Below are 25,848 nucleotides of genomic sequence, written 5' to 3'. Positions count from 1 at the left end.
TGCTATATTAATAGACAAACTTTGTGAAATATAATAGCTAGTATAGTTTCCTAGAAAATAAAGGAGTCAAGGAAGTATGATCTTTGGTTTTGACATGCTCGAAAAGCAAGACGTAGCAGGGAAACTCCAATGCATTTCAATTCCATCGCCTTAACCACTCGGCCACAACTACTTCTATACCACTACCCGACATTACCTGGAGTACAAAATAATTTATTATCGTTCTGTTTATTTCATTGGCCCCATGCTTATTTAATGTAGAATTAGCACACCTGCCACTGCACAATCATAAATTTGTTTATTAACATGCATTTTCTCTCATCATTCATTACATCTCTGCAGATCTCTCAAGATCAAATTTTGCATTCTTTAGTGGCAGTATGGATATTGTGAAAGGCACATCATAGGATTCTGTAAATGTATATGTGAAATAATTAGTTCATAACATCAAGGCTGCAAACTAGGATTAAATCAGGATTAGGATACAATGGTGAGTATGATGGTTTCCAAAAAATATTGATTTAAATTTTTCAATTACTGTTTATGTTTTAAAAAGAAACAGCTCATGTCAGTGTTATAGAGATATATTTAAGATTAACTTTAAGATGGGAAAGATTTCCTGAGCTTGGTGGCAAATGTTGATTATGATGAAGATGATAATATGTTCTGGAATGAACAAATAAACTTTGCTATGTATCTTACAAAGTGGCTGATGGAAATAATTGCAATACATTCACTGTAATTCCAGAGATAGCACTACAGTTTTGTGATATTTGAAAGTATCTGATATGCACATTTCTTCCTAGTGCTGCTGATTTGTTAATTAAAAGTTTAGTTGTTATTAACAAAACAAATTTTAACTCAGATCTACACATAAATAACCATTACATCATGAAACAGTAAAAAAAAATTGGAGATGGTTTGATGACATGTTCCTAAAATGCAGGAAGAGCCTCACTGTCTGAGATCACGTGCTTCAAAAAGCAGTCCATTGTGAAATAGGATGCAGGTGAAGGTGATTTAGGATGAGACAGTTACATTGTTCAACATAACATATTTTGCTTTTCTACATCTTAAATGCATATTGTGTTTATAAATAAGTTTGAAAAGCAAGACGTAGCTGGCAGGATTTGTACCTGCGCAGGGAAACGCCAATGGATTTCGAGTCCATCGCCTTAACCACTCAGCCACAACTACCTGCACATTGATTTTGTGATGAGCTTCAGTGGAAAAATAATTGCTTTCCATTTCATGATTGTCATTTAAAACCTGTTGCAATTTCTATTTGGTGGCTGCTATATTAATAGACAAACTATGTGAAATATAATAGCTAGTATAGTTTCCTAGAAAATAAAGGAGTCAAGGAAGTATGATCTTTGTTTTTTACATGCTCGAAAAGCAAGACGTAGCTGGCAGGAATTGAACATGCGCGAGTCCATCGCCTTAAACACTCGGCCACAACTACCTGAACGTTGATTTTGTGATGAGCTTCTGTGGAAAAATAATTGCTTTCCATTTCATGATTGTCATTTAAAACCTGTTGCAATTTCTATTTGGTGGCTGCTATATTAATAGACAAACTACGTGAAATATAATAGCTAGTATAGTTTCCTAGAAAATAAAGGAGTCAAGGAAGTATGATCTTTGTTTTTTACATGCTCGAAAAGCAAGACGTAGCTGGCAGGATTTGAACCTGCGCGGGGAAACCCCAATGGATTTCGAGTCCATCGCCTTAACCACTCAGCCACAACTACCTGCACGTTGATTTTGTGATGAGCTTCTGTGGAAAAATAATTGCTTTCCATTTCATGATTGTCATTTAAAACCTGTTGCAATTTCTATTTGGTGGCTGCTATATTAATAGACAAACTATGGGAAATATAATAGCTAGTATAGTTTCCTAGAAAATAAAGGAGTCAAGGAAGTATGATCTTTGTTTTTTACATGCTCGAAAAGCAAGATTGGCAGGATTTGAACCTGCGCGGGGAAACCCCAATGGGGTTCAAGTCCATCGCCTTAACCACTCGGCCACAACTACTTCTATACCTCTAGCCGACATTACCTGGAGTACAAAATAATTTATTATCATTCTGTTTATTTCATTGGTCCCATGTTTATTTAATATAGAATTAGCACACCTGCCACTGCACATTCATAAATTTGTTTATTAACATGCATTTTCTCTCATCATTCATTACATCTCTGCAGATCTCTCAAGATCAAATTTTGCATTCTTTAGTGGCAGTATGGATATTGTGAAAGGCACATCATAGGATTCTGCAAATGTATATGTGAAATAATTAGTTCATAACATCAAGGCTGCAAACTAGGATTAAATCAGGATTAGGATACAATGGTGAGTATGATGGTTTCCAAAAAATATTGATTTAAATTTTTCAATTACTGTTTATGTTTTAAAAAGAAACAGCTCATGTCAGTGTTATAGAGATATATTTAAGATTAACTTTAAGATGGGAAAGATTTCCTGAGCTTGGTGGCAATTGTTGATTATGATGAAGATGATAATATGTTCTGGAATGAACAAATAAACTTTGCTATGTATCTTACAAAGTGGCTGATGGAAATAATTGCAATACATTCACTGTAATTCCACAGATAGCACTACAGTTTTGTGATATTTGAAAGTATCTGATATGCACATTTCTTCGTAGTGCTGCTAATTTGTTAATTAAAAGTTTAGTTGTTACTAACAAAACAAATTTTAACTCAGATCTACACATAAATAACCATTACATCATGAAACAGTAAAAAAAAATTGGAGATGGTTTGATGACATGTTCCTAAAATGCAGTAAGAGCCTCACTGTCTGAGATCACGTGCTTCAAAAAGCAGTCCATTGTGAAATAGGATGCAGGTGAAGGTGATTTAGGATGAGACAATTACATTGTTCAACATAACATATTTTGCTTTTCTACATCTTAAATGCATATTGTGTTTATAAATAAGTTTGAAAAGCAAAACGTAGCTGGCAGGATGTGAACCTGCGTGGGGAAACCCCAATGGATTTCGAGTCCATCGCCTTAACCACTCAACCACAACTACCTGCACGTTGATTTTGTGATGAGCTTCTGTGGAAAAATAATTGCTTTCCATTTCATGATTGTCATTTAAAACCTGTTGCAATTTCTATTTGGTGGCTGCTATATTAATAGACAAACTATGTGAAATATAATAGCTAGTATAGTTTCCTAGAAAATAAAGGAGTCAAGGAAGTATGATCTTTGTTTTTTACATGCTCGAAAAGCAAGACGTAGCTGGCAGGAATTGAACCTGCGCGAGTCCATCGCCTTAAACACTCGGCCACAACTACCTGCACGTTGATTTTGTGATGAGCTTCTGTGGAAAAATAATTGCTTTCCATTTCATGATTGTCATTTAAAACCTGTTGCAATTTCTATTTGGTGGCTGCTATATTAATAGACAAACTGTGTGAAATATAATAGCTAGTATAGTTTCCTAGAAAATAAAGGAGTCAAGGAAGTATGATCTTTGTTTTTTACATGCTCGAAAAGCAAGACGTAGCTGGCAGGATTTGAACCTGCGCGAGTCCATCGCCTTAATCACTCGGCCACAACTACCTGCACGTTGATTTTGTGATGAGCTTCTGTGGAAAAATAATTGCTTTCCATTTCATGATTGTCATTTAAAACCTGTTGCAATTTCTATTTGGTGGCTGCTATATTAATAGACAAACTTTGTGAAATATAATAGCTAGTATAGTTTCCTAGAAAATAAAGGAGTCAAGGAAGTATGATCTTTGTTTTTTACATGCTCGAAAAGCAAGACGTAGCTGGCAGGATTTGAACCTGCGCGGGGAAACCCCAATGGATTTCGAGTCCATCGCCTTAACCACTCGGCCACAACTACTTCTATACCTCTAGCCGACATTACCTGGAGTACAAAATAATTTACTATCATTCTGTTTATTTCATTGGTCCCATGTTTATTTAATATAGAATTAGCACACCTGCCACTGCACATTCATAAATTTGTTTATTAACATGCATTTTCTCTCATCATTCATTACATCTCTGCAGATCTCTCAAGATCAAATTTTGCATTCTTTAGTGGCAGTATGGATATTGTGAAAGGCACATCATAGGATTCTGCAAATGTATATGTGCAATAATTAGTTCATAACATCAAGGCTGCAAACTAGGATTAAATCAGGATTAGGATACAATGGTTAGTATGATGGTTTCCAAAAAATATTGATTTAAATTTTTCAATTACTGTTTATGTTTTAAAAAGAAACAGCTCATGTCAGTGTTATAGAGATATATTTAAGATTAACTTTAAGATGGGAAAGATTTCCTGAGCTTGGTGGCAATTGTTGATTATGATGAAGATGATAATATGTTCTGGAATGAACAAATAAACTTTGCTATGTATCTTACAAAGTGGCTGATGGAAATAATTGCAATACATTCACTGTAATTCCACAGATAGCACTACAGTTTTGTGATATTTGAAAGTATCTGATATGCACATTTCTTCCTAGTGCTGCTGATTTGTTAATTAAAAGTTTAGTTGTTATTAACAAAACAAATTTTAACTCAGATCTACACATAAATAACCATTACATCATGAAACAGTAAAAAAAAATTGGAGATGGTTTGATGACATGTTCCTAAAATGCAGGAAGAGCCTCACTGTCTGAGATCACGTGCTTCAAAAAGCAGTCCATTGTGAAATAGGATGCAGGTGAAGGTGATTTAGGATGAGACAGTTACATTGTTCAACATAACATATTTTGCTTTTCTACATCTTAAATGCATATTGTGTTTATAAATAAGTTTGAAAAGCAAAACGTAGCTGGCAGGATTTGAACCTGCACGGGGAAACCCCAATGGATTTCGAGTCCATCGCCTTAACCACTCAGCCACAACTACCTGCACGTTGATTTTGTGATGAGCTTCTGTGGAAAAATAATTGCTTTCCATTTCATGATTGTCATTTAAAACCTGTTGCAATTTCTATTTGGTGGCTGCTATATTAATAGACAAACTATGTGAAATATAATAGCTAGTATAGTTTCCTAGAAAATAAAGGAGTCAAGGAAGTATGATCTTTGTTTTTTACATGCTCGAAAAGCAAGACGTAGCTGGCAGGAATTGAACCTGCGCGAGTCCATCGCCTTAAACACTCGGCCACAACTACCTGCACGTTGATTTTGTGATGAGCTTCTGTGGAAAAATAATTGCTTTCCATTTCATGATTGTCATTTAAAACCTGTTGCAATTTCTATTTGGTGGCTGCTATATTAATAGACAAACTGTGTGAAATATAATAGCTAGTATAGTTTCCTAGAAAATAAAGGAGTCAAGGAAGTATGATCTTTGTTTTTTACATGCTCGAAAAGCAAGACGTAGCTGGCAGGATTTGAACCTGCGCGAGTCCATCGCCTTAATCACTCGGCCACAACTACCTGCACGTTGATTTTGTGATGAGCTTCTGTGGAAAAATAATTGCTTTCCATGTCATGATTGTCATTTAAAACCTGTTGCAATTTCTATTTGGTGGCTGCTATATTAATAGACAAACTTTGTGAAATATAATAGCTAGTATAGTTTCCTAGAAAATAAAGGAGTCAAGGAAGTATGATCTTTGTTTTTTACATGCTCGAAAAGCAAGACGTAGCTGGCAGGATTTGAACCTGCGCGGGGAAACCCCAATGGATTTCGAGTCCATCGCCTTAACCACTCGGCCACAACTACCTGCACGTTGATTTTGTGATGAGCTTCTGTGGAAAAATAATTGCTTTCCATTTCATGATTGTCATTTAAAACCTGTTGCAATTTCTATTTGGTGGCTGCTATATTAATAGACAAACTATGTGAAATATAATAGCTAGATTAGTTTCCTAGAAAATAAAGGAGTCAAGGAAGTATGATCTTTGTTTTTTACATGCTCGAAAAGCAAGATGTAGCTGGCAGGATTTGAACCTGCGCGGGGAAACCCCAATGGATTTCAAGTCCATCGCCTTAACCACTCGGCCACAACTACTTCTATACCTCTAGCCGACATTACCTGGAGTACAAAATAATTTATTATCATTCTGTTTATTTCATTGGTCCCATGTTTATTTAATGTAGAATTAGCACACCTGCCACTGCACATTCATAAATTTGTTTATTAACATGCATTTTCTCTCATCATTCATTACATCTCTGCAGATCTCTCAAGATCAAATTTTGCATTCTTTAGTGGCAGTATGGATATTGTGAAAGGCACATCATAGGATTCTGCAAATGTATATGTGAAATAATTAGTTCATAACATCAAGGCTGCAAACTAGGATTAAATCAGGATTAGGATACAATGGTGAGTATGATGGTTTCCAAAAAATATTGATTTAAATTTTTCAATTACTGTTTATGTTTTAAAAAGAAACACCTCATGTCAGTGTTATAGAGATATATTTAAGATTAACTTTAAGATGGGAAAGATTTCCTGAGCTTGGTGGCAATTGTTGATTATGATGAAGATGATAATATGTTCTGGAATGAACAAATAAACTTTGCTATGTATCTTACAAAGTGGCTGATGGAAATAATTGCAATACATTCACTGTAATTCCACAGATAGCACTACAGTTTTGTGATATTTGAAAGTATCTGATATTCACATTTCTTCCTAGTGCTGCTGATTTGTTAATTAAAAGTTTAGTTGTTATTAACAAAACAAATTTTAACTCAGATCTACACATAAATAACCATTACATCATGAAACAGTAAAAAAAAATTGGAGATGGTTTGATGACATGTTCCTAAAATGCAGGAAGAGCCTCACTGTCTGAGATCACGTGCTTCAAAAAGCAGTCCATTGTGAAATAGGATGCAGGTGAAGGTGATTTAGGATGAGACAGTTACATTGTTCAACATAACATATTTTGCTTTTCTACATCTTAAATGCATATTGTGTTTATAAATAAGTTTGAAAAGCAAAACGTAGCTGGCAGGATTTGAACCTGCGCGGGGAAACCCCAATGGATTTCGAGTCCATCGCCTTAACCACTCAGCCACAACTACCTGCACGTTGATTTTGTGATGAGCTTCTGTGGAAAAATAATTGCTTTCCATTTCATGATTGTCATTTAAAACCTGTTGCAATTTCTATTTGGTGGCTGGTATATTAATAGACAAACTATGTGAAATATAATAGCTAGTATAGTTTCCTAGAAAATAAAGGAGTCAAGGAAGTATGATCTTTGTTTTTTACATGCTCGAAAAGCAAGACGTAGCTGGCAGGATTTGAACCTGTGCAGGGAAATCCCAATGGATTGTGTATTACCTTAACTACTCAGCCACTCTAACCTGAATACTGTTGTAGGCTACTAAAATAGACCAAAATCGATGTTATGTTTCTGGAGCTAAATCATAGATTTAGTAACAATTTTTGATTTTTATTTTCTCCAAGTATTAGTAAATGTGGATTTAAAAAAAAAAAAAAAAAAAAAAAATCAATTAAAATTGACCTTTAGTAAATATACCCCTTAGTCATTACACCATGCCAACACCAGTGCTTATGGACTGTTGCATTTTTTCTTAACATTTAATTAATGTACCACTGAAAAAATGTTTTGCAGATGGTTTGATGACATGTTCTTCGAATGCAGGAAGAGCCTCACTGAGATCACCTGATTTAAAAAGCAGTCCATTATAAACTAGGATGCAGTAGAAGGTGAGCTAAGCTTAGCTATATAGTTAAATTCTTGAACGTCATCAAACCCCATCATCCTACACTGGATTATATACAGTTCCGGCACACACAGGCACATTCTGAATGCATTTACAAATAGATTGAAAATAGTCAAGTGAAGCTGCAAGCTTTTTTTTTTTTTTAAAAGAACACACTGAATTGGCATTCCGCTGTCTTAACGAGAATTTGTTTGAAAAAGCTAACACATGGTATACTCTGCTGATTACTAAATTGAAAGCTAAGCAGGTATCACAAGCCATCCCGGCTATTAGAGATAAACATGGGAACTTTACCCAAGCACAATTAATAATTCCTTTTATCACTTCTACCATTTTCTATATACTGTATTTTGCACAATGACAAGTCCACCACCCTTTCCAATCCAGCTGCTATACCACAATATACATGTAGTCTTCTAGAGATTCTGCCTGCATACTAAATTCAGATAGAACAGCGGAGGAGTCTGAGGCTCTTAAAGCTCAGAAGTCTTCTATATCCTATTATAAGGCCTTCTCTCCTGTTTTGGTGCCTAACCTGGTTTCAACTTTGTCATGAAAGGAAACCCGCTCCAAAATTGTCATCCCCAAGATAAATATAGACTGCAGTAGCCAATTTCTTTACTCACCACTTATATTAAATTATTCTAAGTCAGTGAAAACACTTACCCATTATTTGACCTCCCTGATTGGCCTGGACCAAGTGGGCTTTGTTCCCAATAGATAAGCTCTGTATAACACCAGGCAAATCACCCCAATTGCTGAAATCAATCAGTTGAAGATCCCCTCAGTAGCCTTGGATGTAGAGAAGGCATTTGATAGGTTATCCTGGCCATTTATGATTCAGACGGTAAAAAATTATGGCTTCTTTGGAAATTTTCTTTATGCCTTCTTTGCCCTATACTTCAACCCTACCTGCTGTTTTAACTAATAGACTCCGATATTTGGTCTGAGCAATGGGACCGTGTTTGGTCTGACCAATGGAACATGGCAAGGGTGGCTCCAGGCATTGAACCACTCACTTCTTGGATTAGGCTGAATACAGATATTAAAGCTCTCTCAATTGCAAACTCTCAGTACAAAATGTCATTGTTCACATAAGATGTGCTGTTGACCCTTGTCTTTTCCATTGACCTCCCTTACAAACCTCTTCCTGGAGCTCACTGTATATGGCAGACACTCATGATACAGGGTTTACAGTACTAAATTGGAAGCACTAGTTTTTCACCTCCCCCCACACTCTGCAGCTATTGAAAATAAATTTAGATTTTCTCTGGTGGCCCCTAGAAATTTAGTACTTCGGGATATATCCATTTCACTAGGGTGTAGCCTTGGCTGGAGTTAGCAGACTCTAAAGTGCAGAATCACAAGTGCAAAATAGATTTTAGGGAAAATTTCAGCGTTAGACCCACGTTAAACCAAAGGAAAACAAAAGGAGAACATTTACTCAAACACAACTAAACTGCTATCAATACTGCATATTGACACCTATGGAGCATCAAGTGTGAGTTCACTACCTCTTCACAACAAATATCTGCTGCCTGCATAACCAGGACATGCAACACTGAACTCCTTGTCTGGTCATTGCAAAGACATTATCTCACTTGTTACTATTTGTGCTGCCTCTTTTTTCACTAAAAACTAATTTCTTATTTGAACCAATGGAAAGTAACCTCTAAACCTTGTGTATAGGGTCTGATTTACCATTGCCTTTGCCTAGTCTCACAACTTTGAACTTCTTTTTTTATTACTCATTTTCAAAACCCTTTAAAACACGTATATTCCCCTAAAAAAAAAAACTAACAAAAAAAAAAAAAAAAACTAACAAAAAAAAAAAAAAAAAACTTTTGTCATCAAGCATACGCATTCACCAACTGTGTTCTTTCACCAGCATTTTTGAAAAACCTTTAACACTGTCGTTCTCCCACACCGTGACCATGTTTTCTTCAAATTCTCACTTTACTCTGTGCCTACCTAATCCTTTATTCTGCCCCGTTCCCACCTCTATCCTTTCCCCCTAGACTCCTCCTCTTCTTCCTCCCCTTATCTCCCCTATTCTGTCTGTATACTCCTCTTTCATTCTTTTCTCCCCCACAATGGCCCTACTACCCAACCACTAAGCTCAGCACCCACCCTCCTCTCCCTATCACTTCACACCTTCATCTACATCACACTAATTTCCCTCCCTCTCCTACAAATGCATCCAACCTCTCTTGCCTATTGATCACTTCCTTCCACTCCTGCCTCCAAGATCTCACCCATGCTGCTCTCTTCCTCTGGAACTCTCTCCCTCTCCAACTCTCCACCTCTACAAATCTTCAAACAGGGTCTCAAGACTCACTACTTCAAATCCTTCCAGCTTTCACCCTAACCTGCTTACATGCTTCTTCCTCACTGTCTACCCTATCTATCTGTGTCACCCCTGTCTGTCTCCCCCCCCTATAGAATGTAAGCGCTCATGAGCAGGGCCCCTCTTCCCTTATGTGCTTTTCCTTCCTTCCCTCACTCATACAATCATCTACTCAAAACTCTCCACAAGGGCACCTAACACTTGGTAGCTGACGCCCTGCTGCTTTTTTAAGTGTTATGATCGCTGCAGCAATGTTTAGAAACTATGTTCTTATTCTCTATTGTCTTGTACTGTAAGTCGCTGTTTTATGAGTTTGCTCATTTGTTAATGTACTTTGTGAGGCACTGCAGAACCCTTGTGGCGCCATATAAGTAAAGGATAATAATAACAAAGGCATATGAGCAGCTCTTCCAAGTTAAACATCCTTTTTCTATTGCGTAAAATGAAACCCAATTTAACTAGTTGGACTTCCTTATATGTCTTTTGGCTTGGATATTCCAAACATTACTGGTAAAAACCTAATCTCCCTTTCTCATGTCACCAGAATCAATACGGGACAGCTTTATTTTTTATGGAAAAAAAAACAAGAAATAAAAAGAGCATGTCTCGCCAAGTCAGCTGTTAACAGTGCTTGGATCTCCCTATTTTTGAAAATTATTACAGCATTACACAGTTGAGCTATTGTCCTTTTGTGGCATCTAGCTGTAAAATTGGGTTGATATTGAAACTTCTGACTCGAGTCCAGTTGGTATGTTTCTTTTGTTGGGTCGCAAGCAATCTCCAGCCACCCTCAGTTCATGTCATCTCAAATGTTCATTTCACATAGGCTCTCTGCTATAGTTTGAATACTCATATCACTCTGGCTCCATACCCATTTCCCCTAAACCTCCTTTGGAAACACCCAAGTTCCCACTGGGCTGTAATGCCACATAAGCACATCCCTGATTTGCATACGGTATAGACCAGTTTCTCCAACTTGCAAGTAAATTTGCACCACAATCCATCACGGATTTAAGTGAACAGCACAACACACCCCGCACATTACACTTCTGCTACATTCAGTGGAAGTGTTTTATCCAAACCCCATGTCAGACACACAAGCTTCACCAACTCACTCCTTTTGAATGTCAGTGCACAGGGACTATGTCAGTTTTATATTGCTTTCATTGTGTTCCCTCTCTACAAATCAGTATAAGCTTATTACATGGCTTGGGAGATGGATCTGGGGGTGTCTGTGGACCAAGAGGAATGGTCGCTTATCCTCCAAAATGTTACTAAGGCGTCCTCAAACATGGTTATGAGAAAAGGTTTGTAACATTCATACGAGTTGGCATATAGTCTCCAACAGCATTTATGTACAGACATTTTATATGTGCTGGAGAGGTTGTGGCATGAGGTACTTACATGGACATTTGGTGGAAAGGCCTGGCTATCTCAAAATTTTTTATGATATTCTAGGCTTTATCACCCAGGTTTTGGGCTGTTTAGTCCCTAAGGATCCCTTAGCCTTGTTATTGTATAAACATGTGAGATCACTCCACCAACAAATAAGTTGGGCCGACATATTTGCAGCCATAACTGCAAATAGCCACAGAATGGAAAAAAACAAACCCAATTTCCATGTCAACTGTGATGAATAAAATCTACTATGTGGCATAAGTGAATTATATTACTAGTCTTCTCTATGGCAAGGTTGAGGCTTCCATATGGTTTGGGATCCTTGATACCTCTGAAATGGTAGTCTTTCTACTGGCACCATAGTGGTTTTAGCCTTCAGTATTACACAACCTTTCTATGTGCAACCTATTTTACACAGTATCTATCAGCTCCAGCTGTTAATGCTCCATCCAAATTTTCCTTTCAGTCCCCCATGTCCAAATGTACTCTCCCCTGCCCATTTGCAGCTGTTTGCTATGTAGCCAATTCACATGAAGTCTATTCCTCTCCTTTCATATAACTTAAAAAAAAAAACCAAAAAAACGACTGTCTCTTTCTCACTACACTTCCCGAAATAGAATTTTTTTGCTTTAATTGTACTTTCCCATCCTAGCAACTATTTTATGACTCCCATTGGCTAGCCCAGATTATTATTTGTTTTAGCAGTATGGCTTACCCCTGGTCACCTGAGTAGTGAATGTAAGTCGAACACGATCACTATTTTACTATGGCTGTGAAGGATATCTCTTTGAAGAAATCAATATACTGCCGGCGCTTGGAGATGTCCTGTCTAAGCGCGGGAAAATCCAGAAATCACCATCCTGTAAATGGGACCTGGGTTGGACAACCCGGGTTAACTGTTTACACTGCAGGGTTAGACGGGTCGTTCCTGTGTTAAACTTTGCAAACGAACAGGTTGGACTCAACCCGGGAATCTAACCCTGGACCCTTTTACACCTAGCAGCAACCCGGGTTTTTTTTTTATTTATTTAAATTCAATAATTTTTTTATTTATTTTCAAGAAAAAACAAACACATGTACAAACAATAAAAAAAAAATATAAGTGATTACAGCACATTAGACAATGTGTGGTCTTTTACATTGAATGTATCCAATACTATAGGTCCATCAGGACATACTGCAATGAAATTTCACATTTACATTTAGAGCACATAACTCGGGCACATTTTGTATAACAAAAATTGAGACAAGCACACAGCTTCTTTACATAGATATACATCGCAGATCGTGTACATATCACCATTGTTGCACCTCAATGGGTACGGGGAAATTTAAGTAATACCCACAATTATATAGCATGGGTTAACTACATCTGATCAAGTCTAGTCTCTCCCAATCTCCGTGCATATGTCGAGTCCAGCCATCTACCCCAAACAAGCCGGAATTTCTTCTCAGCCTTCCTAGCTAAATACACAAATTTCTCATGTGCCAATGTCTCATTTACCAGTGCTATCCACTGTCCTATCGCTGGCACTTCAGAAGCCAACCATGTTCTGGCTATACAAACCTTGGCTAACATACATAAGTTAATAACATATTGTGCAAAGTATTTATCTAATGTATCTTTTTCAATAATAGCTAGAGTACACACCATTGGGGTTAGCACATCCCGGGGAACACCAGTGGACACCAATATAGCATTAACCTCTTCCCAAATGGAACTGACAGCAGAACATGACCATAATAAGTGCCAGAAGCTGCCACCAAGGGAATCACACTTTGATTGTATTCGGAGGTAGATCTGATTCAAAATGTCCAAACGATCTGGTGTTAAATATATTCTATGCAGAAGGAACAACTGAATTTGTTGAAAGCGAATTGTTGTAGTAGCCATCTTTGGACTACTCAGGGCCCCTTTCCACACATCATCTGGCAATATTCCAAGGTCAACTTCCCGTTTTTGTCTAATAGATGGTAAGTCTGTAACATGATGTTCATGCATTAAAGCTGCATACATAACAGACACCAAGTGCCTTGGTCCAGCAGCTTGTAATAGAATTTTGACCGGGGAATCTCAGAACATTGGAGGGGCATCCACAAATTGTGCGTCTATGGCATGACGAAGCTGAAGATATCTATAAAAGTAATGTTTTGGGATATTAAACTCACGCTGCAGCTGTTCGAATGATTTAAACACCTCAGACATATATAATTGTCCTAACGCGTTCACCCCCCATTTACCCCAGGCCTTATTAATTTGCAATAAAGCCAGTTCCTCAAGCCCCCTAGTATTATGTAGGGGAGTATCAGGATCCCATCCCTGGCCCTAAAAATCCATGTAGCCTGCCTCCAAATCAAAACCGCTTGTCTAACCAATGGAGCTCTAACACCCCTCAAGTTACTGCTGAGTAGTATTTGAAGTGTAGTATGTCCCCGGGATTCCTGTCCCACCAGAAAAGTAGATAATTCATCTACCTCCAAAACCTGTGTCCATGTCTTCAACTGCGCCAATTGTGATGCATAATAAAATTTAAAATGAGGTAACGCCAATCCCCCAGCATTCCGTGACCTAGTAAGTGTATTCAGCTGAATACGGGCTCTACGTTTAACCCAAATCAAAGAGGATAATAATCCATCTATTTGTCTGAACACACTCTGAGGAAGATAAATTGGAGAGTGTTGCAACACAAAGAAGTTTGGGTTGTAAAACCATTTTTACAAGGTTTACTCTGCCAGTAAGCGTTAAGGGCAATTTCCCCCAAGTGTCCACCCGGGATCTTAAATATTCTATTTGCGGCTTAATATTTAAGGACACATAATCACGAGGGTCATTAGTTATTCATACACCTAAGTATTTGAACGAGTCTACCCATTTTAGTGGGAGTGGTATAAGTGGAAGAACTGGACACGCTCCTCTAATGGGAAGTATACATGATTTGTCCCAGTTTATTTTCAGACCCGAATAATTCCCAAAAGAATTAATAATTGCAAGGGCATTAGGCATGGAAGTATCATATTCTGAGACAAAAAGCAAGATATCGTCAGGATATAGTACTATTTTATCCGATCTAGTTCCCGTGGAAAATCCCTGAACATCAGGGTTAGCCCTAATCAAGCAAGCCAGTGGCTCAATGGCCATGGCAAATAAAATAGGTGACAGGGGGCAGCCCTGTCGCGTACCCCTCAAGAGAGGGAAGGAGGATGAGGTAAATCCATTAATCGATACCCTAGCCATAGGCGCCGAGTACAACAATTTAATCCATTTAATGAACCCAGAGCCTATCCCAAAGCCACTCATTGTTTCCCATAAAAATGGCCACTCTACAGAGTCAAACGCCTTAGCGGCATCCAGTGACACAATTATTTTAGAAGAGGGGTCATCATGCGAGATCTGCAATTAGGTAAAAAGGCGTCGAAGATTAAGCGAAGTTGATTTTCCTGGCATAAATCCAGTCTGATCCGGATGTATCAACTGGGCAATCACCTGGTTTAACCTAATGGCCAAGACTTTAGTAAGGATTTTGATGTCTGTAGGGAGGAGAGAAATAGGGTGATATGACTCCGTCTGCTTAGGGTCTTTTCCCGGCTATGGTAACACTACTATAAGGGCTTCCGACATGGATTGAGGGAGAGAATTACAGTCATACAATTTATTGAATAGCTCAAGCAAGCGAGGCACATAAAACTGGCTATGTTTTTTATACAACTCCAAGGGAATTCCGTCTAACCCCGGGGCCTTTCCATCTGGGAAGGATCTTATAACTAAGTCAATTTCCTCTATAGTCAAAGGGGAATCCAGGAAATCCTTGGCCTCAGAGGACAACTCAGGAAGAACTATATTCTTAAGATAGTGACGCAGTTCCACAATATTATATGACATACCAGAACTATATAGTTGCTGATAGTATCTAACAAACTCCTGTGTGATATCTGGTGTTTGATTATAAATTATACCCCCTGAACCCACAATCTCTACTATAGTTGTTGAAGGGCATTCCAATCTTGCCAAATTGACCAAGTAGCTACCAGGTCTATCACCTGTTGCATATCTAGAGTGCAAGTTGAATAAAAGTTTATATCGAGCCTTATCTGTCAAACAGTCGTTCCATGCCCTCTGCGCAGACAGTCATGCAACCCTGGATGACTCTAATCCATCAGCGAGGTAGGTAAGCTCTAAAGATTGGCAAGAGACCTCCAACTCTAATTCCTTTTTTTTGTAGAAAGACCTTAAACCAGCCACACGTTTAATCAAAGTCCCCCTAAGAAAAGATTTAAATGAGTCCCATAGTATCTGAACTGGAGCTGTATCATAATTAAGTTCAAAATATTCCTTCCACAATTCTTCCAGATCAGAACCCACCCCCATTCGAGTCAACCAAAATGAATTAAAGTTTCCAAAATGATTGACCCCTTTGACATTCCAGATCTAAGCTAAGTGTCAGTGGAGAATGGTCAGAGATTCCCCTGGTCTCATAACGCACAGACTTAATTCTTGGCAGCATATCTCGTGTGAGCAGCACCAGGGCAATCCGGGAGAACGTGAGATGAGAATACGAAAAACTGGAAAACTGCCTAGTAGTAGGGTTTTTCGTCCTCCACGCATCGACCAAGCCCAACCCAGACACACAAGCCGAAAACCTGTTGCCGTGTGAAGGACTTTTCGGAACTGTACCCCTTCTACCCAAATCCTGATCTAGAACATTATTGAAATCCCCAACACAGATTGTAGACATTCCCGGGAACAGGGCCATAAACTCCGCTACTTTCTTTAAAACTACAGAGGAATAAGGAGGAGGCATATATAATGCTAGCAGTAAAAGTGATATATTATTAATCCTACATTTCAAAAAGACATAGCGACCCCCGAGTGGATCTCCACCGATTCCAGTATAAAAGGGACCGATTTGCGGATCAGAATGGAGACCCCCCTAGAAGCGGACGTATGTGATGCATGGTAGGCCCAGCCCACCCACGGTTTTTTAAGTGAGAGCAGTTTCCCACCTACCAGGTGAGTTTCCATAAGGCAAACTATATCCGCTCCATCATTTTTAAGTTGTCTCAGCACTAGGGAACGTTTTATTTTGTCATTAAGACCTCGTACGTTCCAAGTGAGAACGTTGATATTAGCTTGCATCATAGTATTCCAGTTAGTATAGCATCTCTTCCCAAAATATGTATCCAAGGAGAAATCCCGTATAGACCCACAGTACACGCATATCTTGGACCAGACATACAACAGTGCAGTATATAATAATTTGAGACCACATAAAAAATGAAAGAAAAAAGGAAAAAAATATAAAAATAAAACTACACCCCCATCCCTTCTTTCCCCCCTCCCTGTATACCCAACCCCAACTGCAGCATACCTATTCCCACTCACTTCCCTCAACCAGTAAACAACAGAAAATTAAGTTCACCAAAAGAACATATAAAGAAAAAAAATTATCCCGTATACAGGGTGAGGCAAAGTACATAATGACCCCTAAACACAGGGAACCCTCCAGTGTTTCACACCCCGGGAATAAAAATGAGAACAGGATACTGTCCTAACCTAAATAAAATATTGTTAGGCTAAGGAGCTTGGATACTATACGAATATATAGGGAAATGATCATTATATCAATCAAGCTATACCATCGCACAGCAATTAAAACAACAATATGCATAAACGCAAAGGAAAAACATTAGATTATGATGGCAGTCACATATATAACATAGTTACGTGCTATGCAAAATAGGAGCATCAAACCATGTTCAGTCATTTACTAGCGGCCTCCTGGCCGGGGCACGACGATCCAACCACAAGGCAGCTTCTCTCGGGGTGAAGAAGAATTTTGTTTCGCCATCCGCTACCACTCGTAATTTAGAAGGGAACAGCACGGCATATGGAAGATTGAGATCTCACAGACAACGTTTGACTGAAGAAAACTATGCCCTCTCTTTTTGAACCTCAACGGAGAAATCAGGGAACACCGAAATCCGTGAGCCATTACGTTCCATAGGACCTCTAGTGCGAGCCAATCTTATCACAGCGTCCCGATCCTGATAGTGTAGGAATTTGGCAATAAAAGTACGCGGCGGTGATCCAGGAGGAAGCGCTCTGGTCGGCACACGGTGAGCCCGCTCTACTGCAAAGTGTGAGGTAAAGGCCTCCTGGCCATATGTTTCCAGCAACCACTTCTCCAAAAATTCCTCCGGATTCGAGCCCTCCTCTTTTTCCGGTAGCCCCACAAATCTGACGTTATTACGCCGAAGGCGCCCCTCCATATCCGACATCTTCTTATGCACCGTAGCCATCTGAGAATCCAAAGCAGCCACCTTCTCCTTTAGTGGAGATACCGTATCCTCAAGCGTAAAAGTACGTGTTTCCACCTCTCCCACGAACTCTCTGTAAATCATGGTGGATTATAGATAGGTCAGACTGCACCTCTCCAATTTTGTCAGCAAGCTTCTTCTCACGTGCAGCGACCGCATCCAGTACTCTCTGCAAAGTAGCCGCAGAGGAGTCCTCTGGTATGTTATCAACAAGAGGGGACGCAGGAGAACCGACATCCCGTTCTCCTCGAGGCAGAGGCTGTGGCGTAGACGAGCGAGAAAAACGCTCCAGCTTTGCAGCATGTTGAGTTTTCCCCATAATAGAGTTGATGAGGCAGTATAGAAATATATAAAGTAAATAAATAGCAGGAGCAGTACCAGCCTGTTTGCAACAGAGGAGGCCACAGATTCAATACACTGAACAGAAGTCAAAATGGCCGCGAGCTGCACTTCCAGCGTTTAGGAGAGATACCCAGGCAGGGAATCAGGACATCGGCAAGGGTATCCAGCAGGGGTATGTTGTGTGGGTGACAGGGCCAGCGCTGAGAGAGCCGAACATGCAGGGCTGTGCTGTGTTTAACAGCGCCGCACGGAGACACGGAGCCTGCCGGCGTCCCACGTGACCCGCCGCGGCTACTGCACACTACAAGATGCTGCCTCTAATAAGGCTCAGGAGGCTGCCGCAAGCTCCCGGACCAGGCGCAACAGGTGCACCAGGATCTCCGACGTCCGCCTGTTGTGCTAAATCCCCGGGGTGTTGTAGCAGGAGATGTTTACTGGAGAGCACACGACTGCGTGTGCTACTCCCTAGATGCCTAGGCCACGCCCCCAGCAACCCAGGTTTTAGCTGTGATGTAAAAGGGGTATTGGTTGGTTTTAAAAGGTCTTATGTTTACCAAGACAGTTCCACACTAATACACTACCATCTAGAACAAGACAGGACCCATATTGTTTACACCAAAATCTGACCCTGCCATATGCATGTTGTAACAGAGAACGAGATTCATCACACCAGCAATATTTTAACAATCTTTAAATGTCCAGTTTTGGTGAGCCTGTGCCCATTGGAACGAATTTCCTATTCTTGGCTGACATGAGTTGAAGCAGATGTGGTCTTCTCTTGCTGTAGCCCATCCACTTCCAGTTTTGCTGTCCAATCAGATATGCTCTTCTGTATATCAATGAGATGAGAGTGGATACAAAGAGAGGGAAGGGGACAGATCAGGAAGTGTGAAGTGAGCCTATGCGCAGTAGCTTGGTCATAGTTATTCTTCTTTATTTAAAAAAGTTGGCACACGACTTCAGTAGCAAAGTACAAAGGATAAAACAGACAAGTACAGACTAATACAGTACATATATAAATTCACAAAAATACATTATAGTGAGCAGTTAGCATAATTATGTAAAGAAGACAAAAGGGGAGAAGGCCCTGATCATACAAGCTTACAATCTATAGGTGATAGGAGAGGACACTGAGAAAAGCGATAAGACTGCAAAGTTAGGAAGGAGTATAGCAAGCTATAATAAAGAAATACATTTTAATGGGCACGCTTGAAAACTGGATACAATTCTAATAGAGGGAAGGTGGGCAGTCAAATTTAGGATCAGCCTGGAGAAATTCTAAATTTGAGAGTGAGAGGTGAGATATAAGTGGAAATCAGTAGCAGAGTGAAGAGAGTGAAATTGTCTCACATACTGAGTCTGGAGATGTAAGTAGGAGCAGTAAAGTTTAAGCGTTGTGTAAGTTAGAGAGAGGTTTGAATTAAATTACAAAAATTATAAGGAGCCAATGTAATGACTGGCAGAGAGGCACAGCATAGGTAGAGCAACGAGAGGAAACTGAATCAGAAAACAGAGTTGATGATAAACTGGAGAGCAGGAGTTAGGAAGGCCAGGGAGGAGCAGATCACAGTAATTGAGATGGGACATGATGAGCACATAATTAAGCATTTTAGTAGCATCCAGGGTGAGGAAGGACCTAATTCTGGAAATATTGTATAGGTATGTATGTACTGTATGTGGGGGGAGAAATAAAGAACAAAATCAAGTGTGACATAGGGGCATATTCAATTGGGGGCGAGAATAGCAAAAATCCCACACATGCAGGGTTTTCCTGCAGGTGCAGGATTTTTACTGTTCAATTAGGAGCAGGGTTTTTGATTTTTTGCACACCTCCAGGAGCACGACCAATTTTTCCTAAAATCCACAATTTTAGGAAAAATGTTTGGGAAATGCTCTGGGACCCCGGCGGTGCCCCTCCTAATGACTAATTAAGCAATTGGAAGTTTCCAATTAGCTTAGTCAGTAATACTCACATTCCGAAGTGCTGTCTTCTGCAGCAGCAGGGAGGGAGGGAGGGAGAGAGTGTGAGAGAGAGAGTGTGTCCAGTGTAAGTATGCCACTGAAAACCCTGCAAACACTTTTTTTTTTAATTGGATACCGCAGGTATCGGGAGCGCGCATACCCGCGGTAATCCAAAATTTGGCACAAGGTTTTTTTCCTCGCTAAACCTCACGCCCAATTGAATATGCCCCATAGACTTTGGACGGGGAATGGAGGAGAGAGACCTTGTCAATGGTAAGGGTCAGAGAAAGTGAAGATTTTGAGAACAGGTAGGAGTTGGTAAACATGGGTGTCGCAGCTGGCAAAGATATTGTATGGAGCAAAATAAGAGGGACAAAGGGCCCGACTTCTTGAGAGCTTAAAATCTAGAAAGAGTTGAACTATTTCCAGTCAGTTTATCACTTATTGTAGAAACCAAACAAAAATGTAATCTCCGTGCAATGAAAAGCATCTATTCCAAATTAAATTATCAGCTAAGGATTATACATATCTTTAAGACTACAATATACTTTAAAAAATTCTCTACCTAAAAGTAATGAAAAAAAAAAATAGATTGAGAAATATACCAAAATTATTTCAAGCACTTTCAGGGACATTTGGTTTTGTGGTCTGCCATTTACAATATTATTAAAAGAACTATACAATGTAGTAAAATAATTTATTAAGTATAAAAATGCATTTTGTGGTAATCAATTGCCCAAAGTCTCTCCATGATATCTGTTGCAGAATACTAATATACATTCAACGCCCACTGAATTAATACTAGACTATCTAAGTTTTTCAAACAGAATCAACTTCAAATAACGTGCATGGTACAATAATAGAAACGTCTAGCACACTTCATTTGGGCAGGAGCAATAAAATACAAGGGAAGGAGTTGTACAGCTTGTCATGGTACAGCACACCACTATTATGGATTAGTTACACCAAAAGTGAAGCTATGAAAATAAATCTGTAGGGAAATTACTTATTAGTTTAAGAAATAGCATCTCTATATAAAGTTTTGAGGGTGAAGCACCTTCAGAATGCTTAAACCCATTCATCTCTAATGCTGGCCATACACGCTACAATTATCAGGGCGATCCGCCCGAAATCCGTGGATCGCCCCGATAATTGTAGCGTGTGTGCGGGCAACCTAGGGTTAAATATTGCTCGAAGGGGGCATGCTGGATTGTCCAGCATGCCTGTCCGATGCAATATTTATAAGTACGATGTCGGCCGCATCAGGCAGTGTATGCCCAGCCGCGGCCGACAAGACATTTCCGGTGTTCCTTCCCATTGAAGGGACAGGGACATGTCTCCTCCCCCAGGGGCGGAGCGCAGATGTTGGCTAATACACTGAGAGAAATCTCACAGTGTATGCTGCGAACATCTGCGGCTTGCAGGCTGCCAGATAAAATGTCTGTCGGTCTGACACGTGTCTGGACGTGTATGCCCAGCTTAAGTCTAAAAACCCATGAGCAGTCACTTACACCAATAATTTAAATGGCCAGGCCTATCCTAAAACATCATATTGTGGAACTGGAACTCTATAAGAGGTTTGACTACAGAGACTGATGGCTTCTCCTAAACCAATGGACACATTTGAGTAAAATGTTAAAAGGATCCAATCGATAATTGTGTATACTTTATCACCGAGTACATCTCTAAAGACAGTAAATTACTATTCTGCAACACTTGAGTTTATATTTACATTGTTCACTGAAGTTTTAAAATTTTATGTGCTGTAAAACAATTATCTATATTATTTTTAACTAGTTGATAATAATGTCTATGATCTTATGCTGGGCACACACTTACACGATGGATTGGTCAGCAGACCGATACGCCATCTGAGCAGCCTATTGGTGTGTATACCTTACCAATTGGCCGCTCGATAAGTCTGGCCTGACATCACAATTGGGCAGGCATTTAAATTTGCCTGCCCAGTTGGGATGTCAGTGGTCCCTGCAGCCAGTGTACGGGCAGTTGGTGGGTTGACCGTACACACATGCAGATGCACAGATATATCTTTCAGATATATCGTTATCAGCTATGCTGCGAGGCCGAGCGGTCGGTAAATTACGTTATTCACATACATCTAGGACATACACACCTGCTGATGAACTCACAATATAGTGTTCATCGACCAAACGAATGATATATCGACAAGTGAGTACCCCATCATTAGAAAGGTGAGACACAGATGTAATGGAATGTTCTTCAGGAAGCACAGTAGTGCTACAACCAGGATTCTTTATCAACAAAAACACATTGAGAATAGTTCACCCACTTAAAAACTGATGCCTTTTCAGTTGCATGCAATTAAGCCGCAATGCTTGCTTAGAAATAAATGTAGATCTCTGCCTGTATTGAGAGTTGATTGCATCTACGTGGTCACACCACCCCAATCCATATGCTTTTGAAAGCAGTCATCACTACCAGTGTGCAACTGATCTTTGCGCACACACATCTCTAAACAGCAGTCATTCCAACTACACTCACACAAAACGTATCATGCATGCGAAGGCCTAATGGCCACCAGTTATATCCACTAAGCTGCAAGCAGAGATGTAGCCGAAATGCGTACGATTCAGAATTGCCTATTGTTGCATATGTAGGCTCCAATGCATGGGCAGTTGGTAAAAATTGCAAGATTGATTTGCAAAGTGGACATTTTTCTTTACACAAACTTAGAAGACACATTTGTGATACTAAAAGCAAACATACAGGATATTTCAAATCTCATGAATGGTTTATAGTAAATGCATAAAAAGATAAAATAAAATATCCATTATTGCTCACACATATTAGGCTAAACAGCAACATGCATGCCCAGAAGATTATTTACTGAAATACTGCATACTTTTTAGTGCTGGTCATTTAAACAAATATTTGTAACATGTTAATATATAAATAAGAATTGTAATTATTTACTTTTTGTTACAAAAAAATATTTAGATTTATCTACATCATAAAAGTTAGGAAACAATCATGATAGTCTAGTTATGGTGCATACACACGGTCAGATTTAGCAGGACGATATAAACAATAACGATATAGTTTATCATTAGACCGTTTATATAGTCCATTTTTTATCCCATTTACAATGGATGATGCGCGGGCACGGATTGTCGATAACGACCATCGCCCGTGCGTGCAGTCCAACTACTGCAGGCACGGGCACGGATGGGCGATAACGCCCATCCCCCCTGCATGCAGTCTATTGGGACCCGCTTCGTTTAGTTGTTTGGGGGTTGGTGCTGTGCTGGATGTTCGATAATGATCATCCAGCACATGCAGGACGATCAGACAACGATATCTTTATCGTTGTCTGATCTGACCATATGTATGCACTATTAAGCTGCATACACACGGAACGAACTGCACAACCAACGATATCGCTGAACGATTTCCCTTGAACTTTTCTGTAGTGCAGGACAAACTATATTGGGTGTACACACTGAAAGATATATATGATAGATATCTTTCAGTGAAGTCATCGGGCCACATCTCTTAACATGCAAATCGTGATAAAATCGTCCAAGTTCGCCTGCATGTACGGACGACCACATTGTTATCGTCCATGCGGGAACACGCATCGTTGGTCGCTCACTGCATAAAAATGAACGACATGAACAATTTATCATTGAACAATATCGTTGATAGATATCGCACAGTGTGTACGCACCTTCAGAGCATGACAATAGTCAGAATGGTGGAAAGTGAAAAATCATCCCAAACTTCATCCAATGAACTATTGGAGCTACAATAATGCATAAATTCCATTCTGTGAGACAGCATATGTACATACACAGTTTAGTTTTGTGTTCATTTATTTTTATATATCTTATCATTCCCCCAAAAAACCAAACCATTCCATATTAACATCTGAAAGATTAGACAAGCATTCTATACAACACCTACATTGGACTTTTCATTTCAGGGAAAAAAAAAAAAGAAAAACCTGCCTAAAACAGCCATTTTCTGTTATGTACCAGCATAACACTTACAGAGCTGTCATTTCTTATTGCTCCAGCAATGTCACTGATCAGGAAAACAAAAAAACATTATGAAATCTAACAGTCTGTCATAATAAAATACCACCTGTGTCCCCAACTCTTACATATAGACTAATGAACATATCTGTGCATTGGCATTAAATGGCTTTAATATACGAGGTGGTTGTCATAATCAGTTACACTTTGCCTACATATTCTGTTTTCATGGACTAAATTGTTACAGAAGACTTTCTTCAGTATGTAATGTTAGTGCAATAGTTGTTTCTTTTCTACAATTTCTGTAATGTCATAGAAAGGACTCGTGCAAAATCTTATTTGACAGACTAAAGAAAGATACAATCACCACAAACATTTGGTTAAATGTTCTAGTCAGATATTTGTAAGTCAAAACCAGTTACCACCTGGAAAATAAGCACTGCATACACATTTTAAAATTCCAAACTATCAACTCCACCAGTTTCTACTAAATGACATCCACTCAGAGGCGGCAGCCATTTTGGGGGCTGAACCAATTTTATGTATTAAACTGTTGAGGGGACCTAGTGACATAATATTGATGAGGCACTAATTTCAAGTGAATTGATATATTGAATCCTTATGAATATTGACTGCTTCCATCCACAAAAGACTGTCTCCACTATCTATAGACATCAGGTGCACTTTACCAGCTTTTAAAACGTGGATTTCTCAGTGCCTTTTAATGTATGAGGACAACAATGCAAGAACAACATATAGCTCAGTTCATATTCCTACATTCCAGATGTCAATCTTATACACCTGAGTATTTCAGCACATCAAGTCTACTGCAACAAATCATTCCCAATTTTGATCCTTAAAAGAGATGTTCCAAATTTTACAGTGGGTGTGTCTTTAACTGCTAATTCCAAAAATGTAATTCACCGTCCCACTCTGTAACAAGGCTACACAGATATGCTCAAATTTATATAGACTGAAGTCTGATGGGGACAGCACAATCGGCAACGTTGGAGGTCTGACATGACCGAAATGGCAGGAATACCATTATTGGCTGAAGAGCACTTAAGCCTTGAAGAGTTATACTGTTCGTGAGTATGTAGGGCAGCTGTAGTAGAGCTTTGCATACAACAGTTAACTAGGCATGAACTGCATTTCATTTCATGGTATTCATGAAAGATACAAAGTCAAGATCCAACATGGAGGTTAAACACTCTCCTTGTTGCATATCAAAAATCCCATTCATTAAGCCACTGTCTAGTCTCTCTGAACTTTCTCCTCCACCTGCCTCCTCATTGTGCCCAGTAGCCATAAGCCGAGCAATCGCATCAGGATAAGCCATTAGGGTGTTCTGATTAGGCCCAGGCTCATGAAGAGCTTGTGAAAGAGTATTTGAGGACTGTGATTCACTGAGAAGCTGACCAAAATCACTATTGTCAATAGAACTTAGACTTTCGCAATGGCTGTCAGGGTCATTCTGTAGCATGTTCACTAGATCAAGATTCCCATCATCTGTAAAAGATGCATAGCCCAAAATAGAGTCTAGACGTTCATCAGATGTGGTTGGATGTTGAGGAGTAGGTGGCAAAGGGGAAAATCCCAGGTTGCTGAAGTCGCTGATATTTACAGTCGAGAGAAGGGTATTCCCGGCATCAGCTTTTACCATGGGCATCAAATATTGAGGGACAGTTGGCGTCACTTGCATTGAAATATGAGAGTTAGGCCGAATGGGTGTAGATACAGGTTCTAG

General features: G+C 39.3%; 1 protein-coding gene and 9 non-coding genes across 12 annotated transcripts in view; all 10 read right to left on the bottom strand.

Moving 5' to 3' along the window:
* Positions 1-1,115: 1,115 nt before the first annotated feature.
* TRNAS-CGA (transfer RNA serine (anticodon CGA)) lies at positions 1,116-1,197 on the bottom strand. The gene has a single exon. It is a non-coding gene; the product is annotated as a tRNA-Ser (tRNA).
* Positions 1,198-1,672: 475 nt separating this feature from the next.
* TRNAS-CGA (transfer RNA serine (anticodon CGA)) lies at positions 1,673-1,754 on the bottom strand. The gene has a single exon. It is a non-coding gene; the product is annotated as a tRNA-Ser (tRNA).
* Positions 1,755-1,956: 202 nt separating this feature from the next.
* TRNAS-UGA (transfer RNA serine (anticodon UGA)) lies at positions 1,957-2,040 on the bottom strand. The gene has a single exon. It is a non-coding gene; the product is annotated as a tRNA-Ser (tRNA).
* A 941-nt stretch (positions 2,041-2,981) lies between these two features.
* On the bottom strand, positions 2,982-3,063 carry TRNAS-CGA (transfer RNA serine (anticodon CGA)). Its single transcript has one exon. It is a non-coding gene; the product is annotated as a tRNA-Ser (tRNA).
* A 743-nt stretch (positions 3,064-3,806) lies between these two features.
* On the bottom strand, positions 3,807-3,888 carry TRNAS-CGA (transfer RNA serine (anticodon CGA)). Its single transcript has one exon. It is a non-coding gene; the product is annotated as a tRNA-Ser (tRNA).
* Positions 3,889-4,831: 943 nt separating this feature from the next.
* On the bottom strand, positions 4,832-4,913 carry TRNAS-CGA (transfer RNA serine (anticodon CGA)). The gene has a single exon. It is a non-coding gene; the product is annotated as a tRNA-Ser (tRNA).
* Positions 4,914-5,656: 743 nt separating this feature from the next.
* On the bottom strand, positions 5,657-5,738 carry TRNAS-CGA (transfer RNA serine (anticodon CGA)). The gene has a single exon. It is a non-coding gene; the product is annotated as a tRNA-Ser (tRNA).
* Positions 5,739-5,945: 207 nt separating this feature from the next.
* On the bottom strand, positions 5,946-6,027 carry TRNAS-UGA (transfer RNA serine (anticodon UGA)). Its single transcript has one exon. It is a non-coding gene; the product is annotated as a tRNA-Ser (tRNA).
* A 943-nt stretch (positions 6,028-6,970) lies between these two features.
* On the bottom strand, positions 6,971-7,052 carry TRNAS-CGA (transfer RNA serine (anticodon CGA)). The gene has a single exon. It is a non-coding gene; the product is annotated as a tRNA-Ser (tRNA).
* A 16,856-nt stretch (positions 7,053-23,908) lies between these two features.
* RELA (RELA proto-oncogene, NF-kB subunit) overlaps positions 23,909-25,848 on the bottom strand; it is a 56,324-nt gene continuing 54,384 nt past the window's right edge. For all 3 annotated transcript variants that reach the window (XM_088468323.1, XM_088468324.1, XM_088468325.1), the window contains exon 11: positions 23,909-25,844. In XM_088468323.1, the coding sequence (XP_088324449.1) occupies positions 25,255-25,844 (590 nt within the window). In that variant the 3' untranslated portion in view covers positions 23,909-25,254. The remainder of the gene's footprint in view (positions 25,845-25,848) is intronic.

The sequence above is a fragment of the Taudactylus pleione genome, unplaced genomic scaffold (assembly GCF_031769625.1).
Source record: "Taudactylus pleione unplaced genomic scaffold, aTauple2 ptg000085l, whole genome shotgun sequence".
Classification (NCBI taxonomy): Eukaryota; Metazoa; Chordata; class Amphibia; order Anura; family Myobatrachidae; genus Taudactylus; species Taudactylus pleione.
The sequence above is the reverse complement of the archived record's forward strand: the minus strand, read 5'-3'. Positions and strand labels throughout refer to the sequence as shown.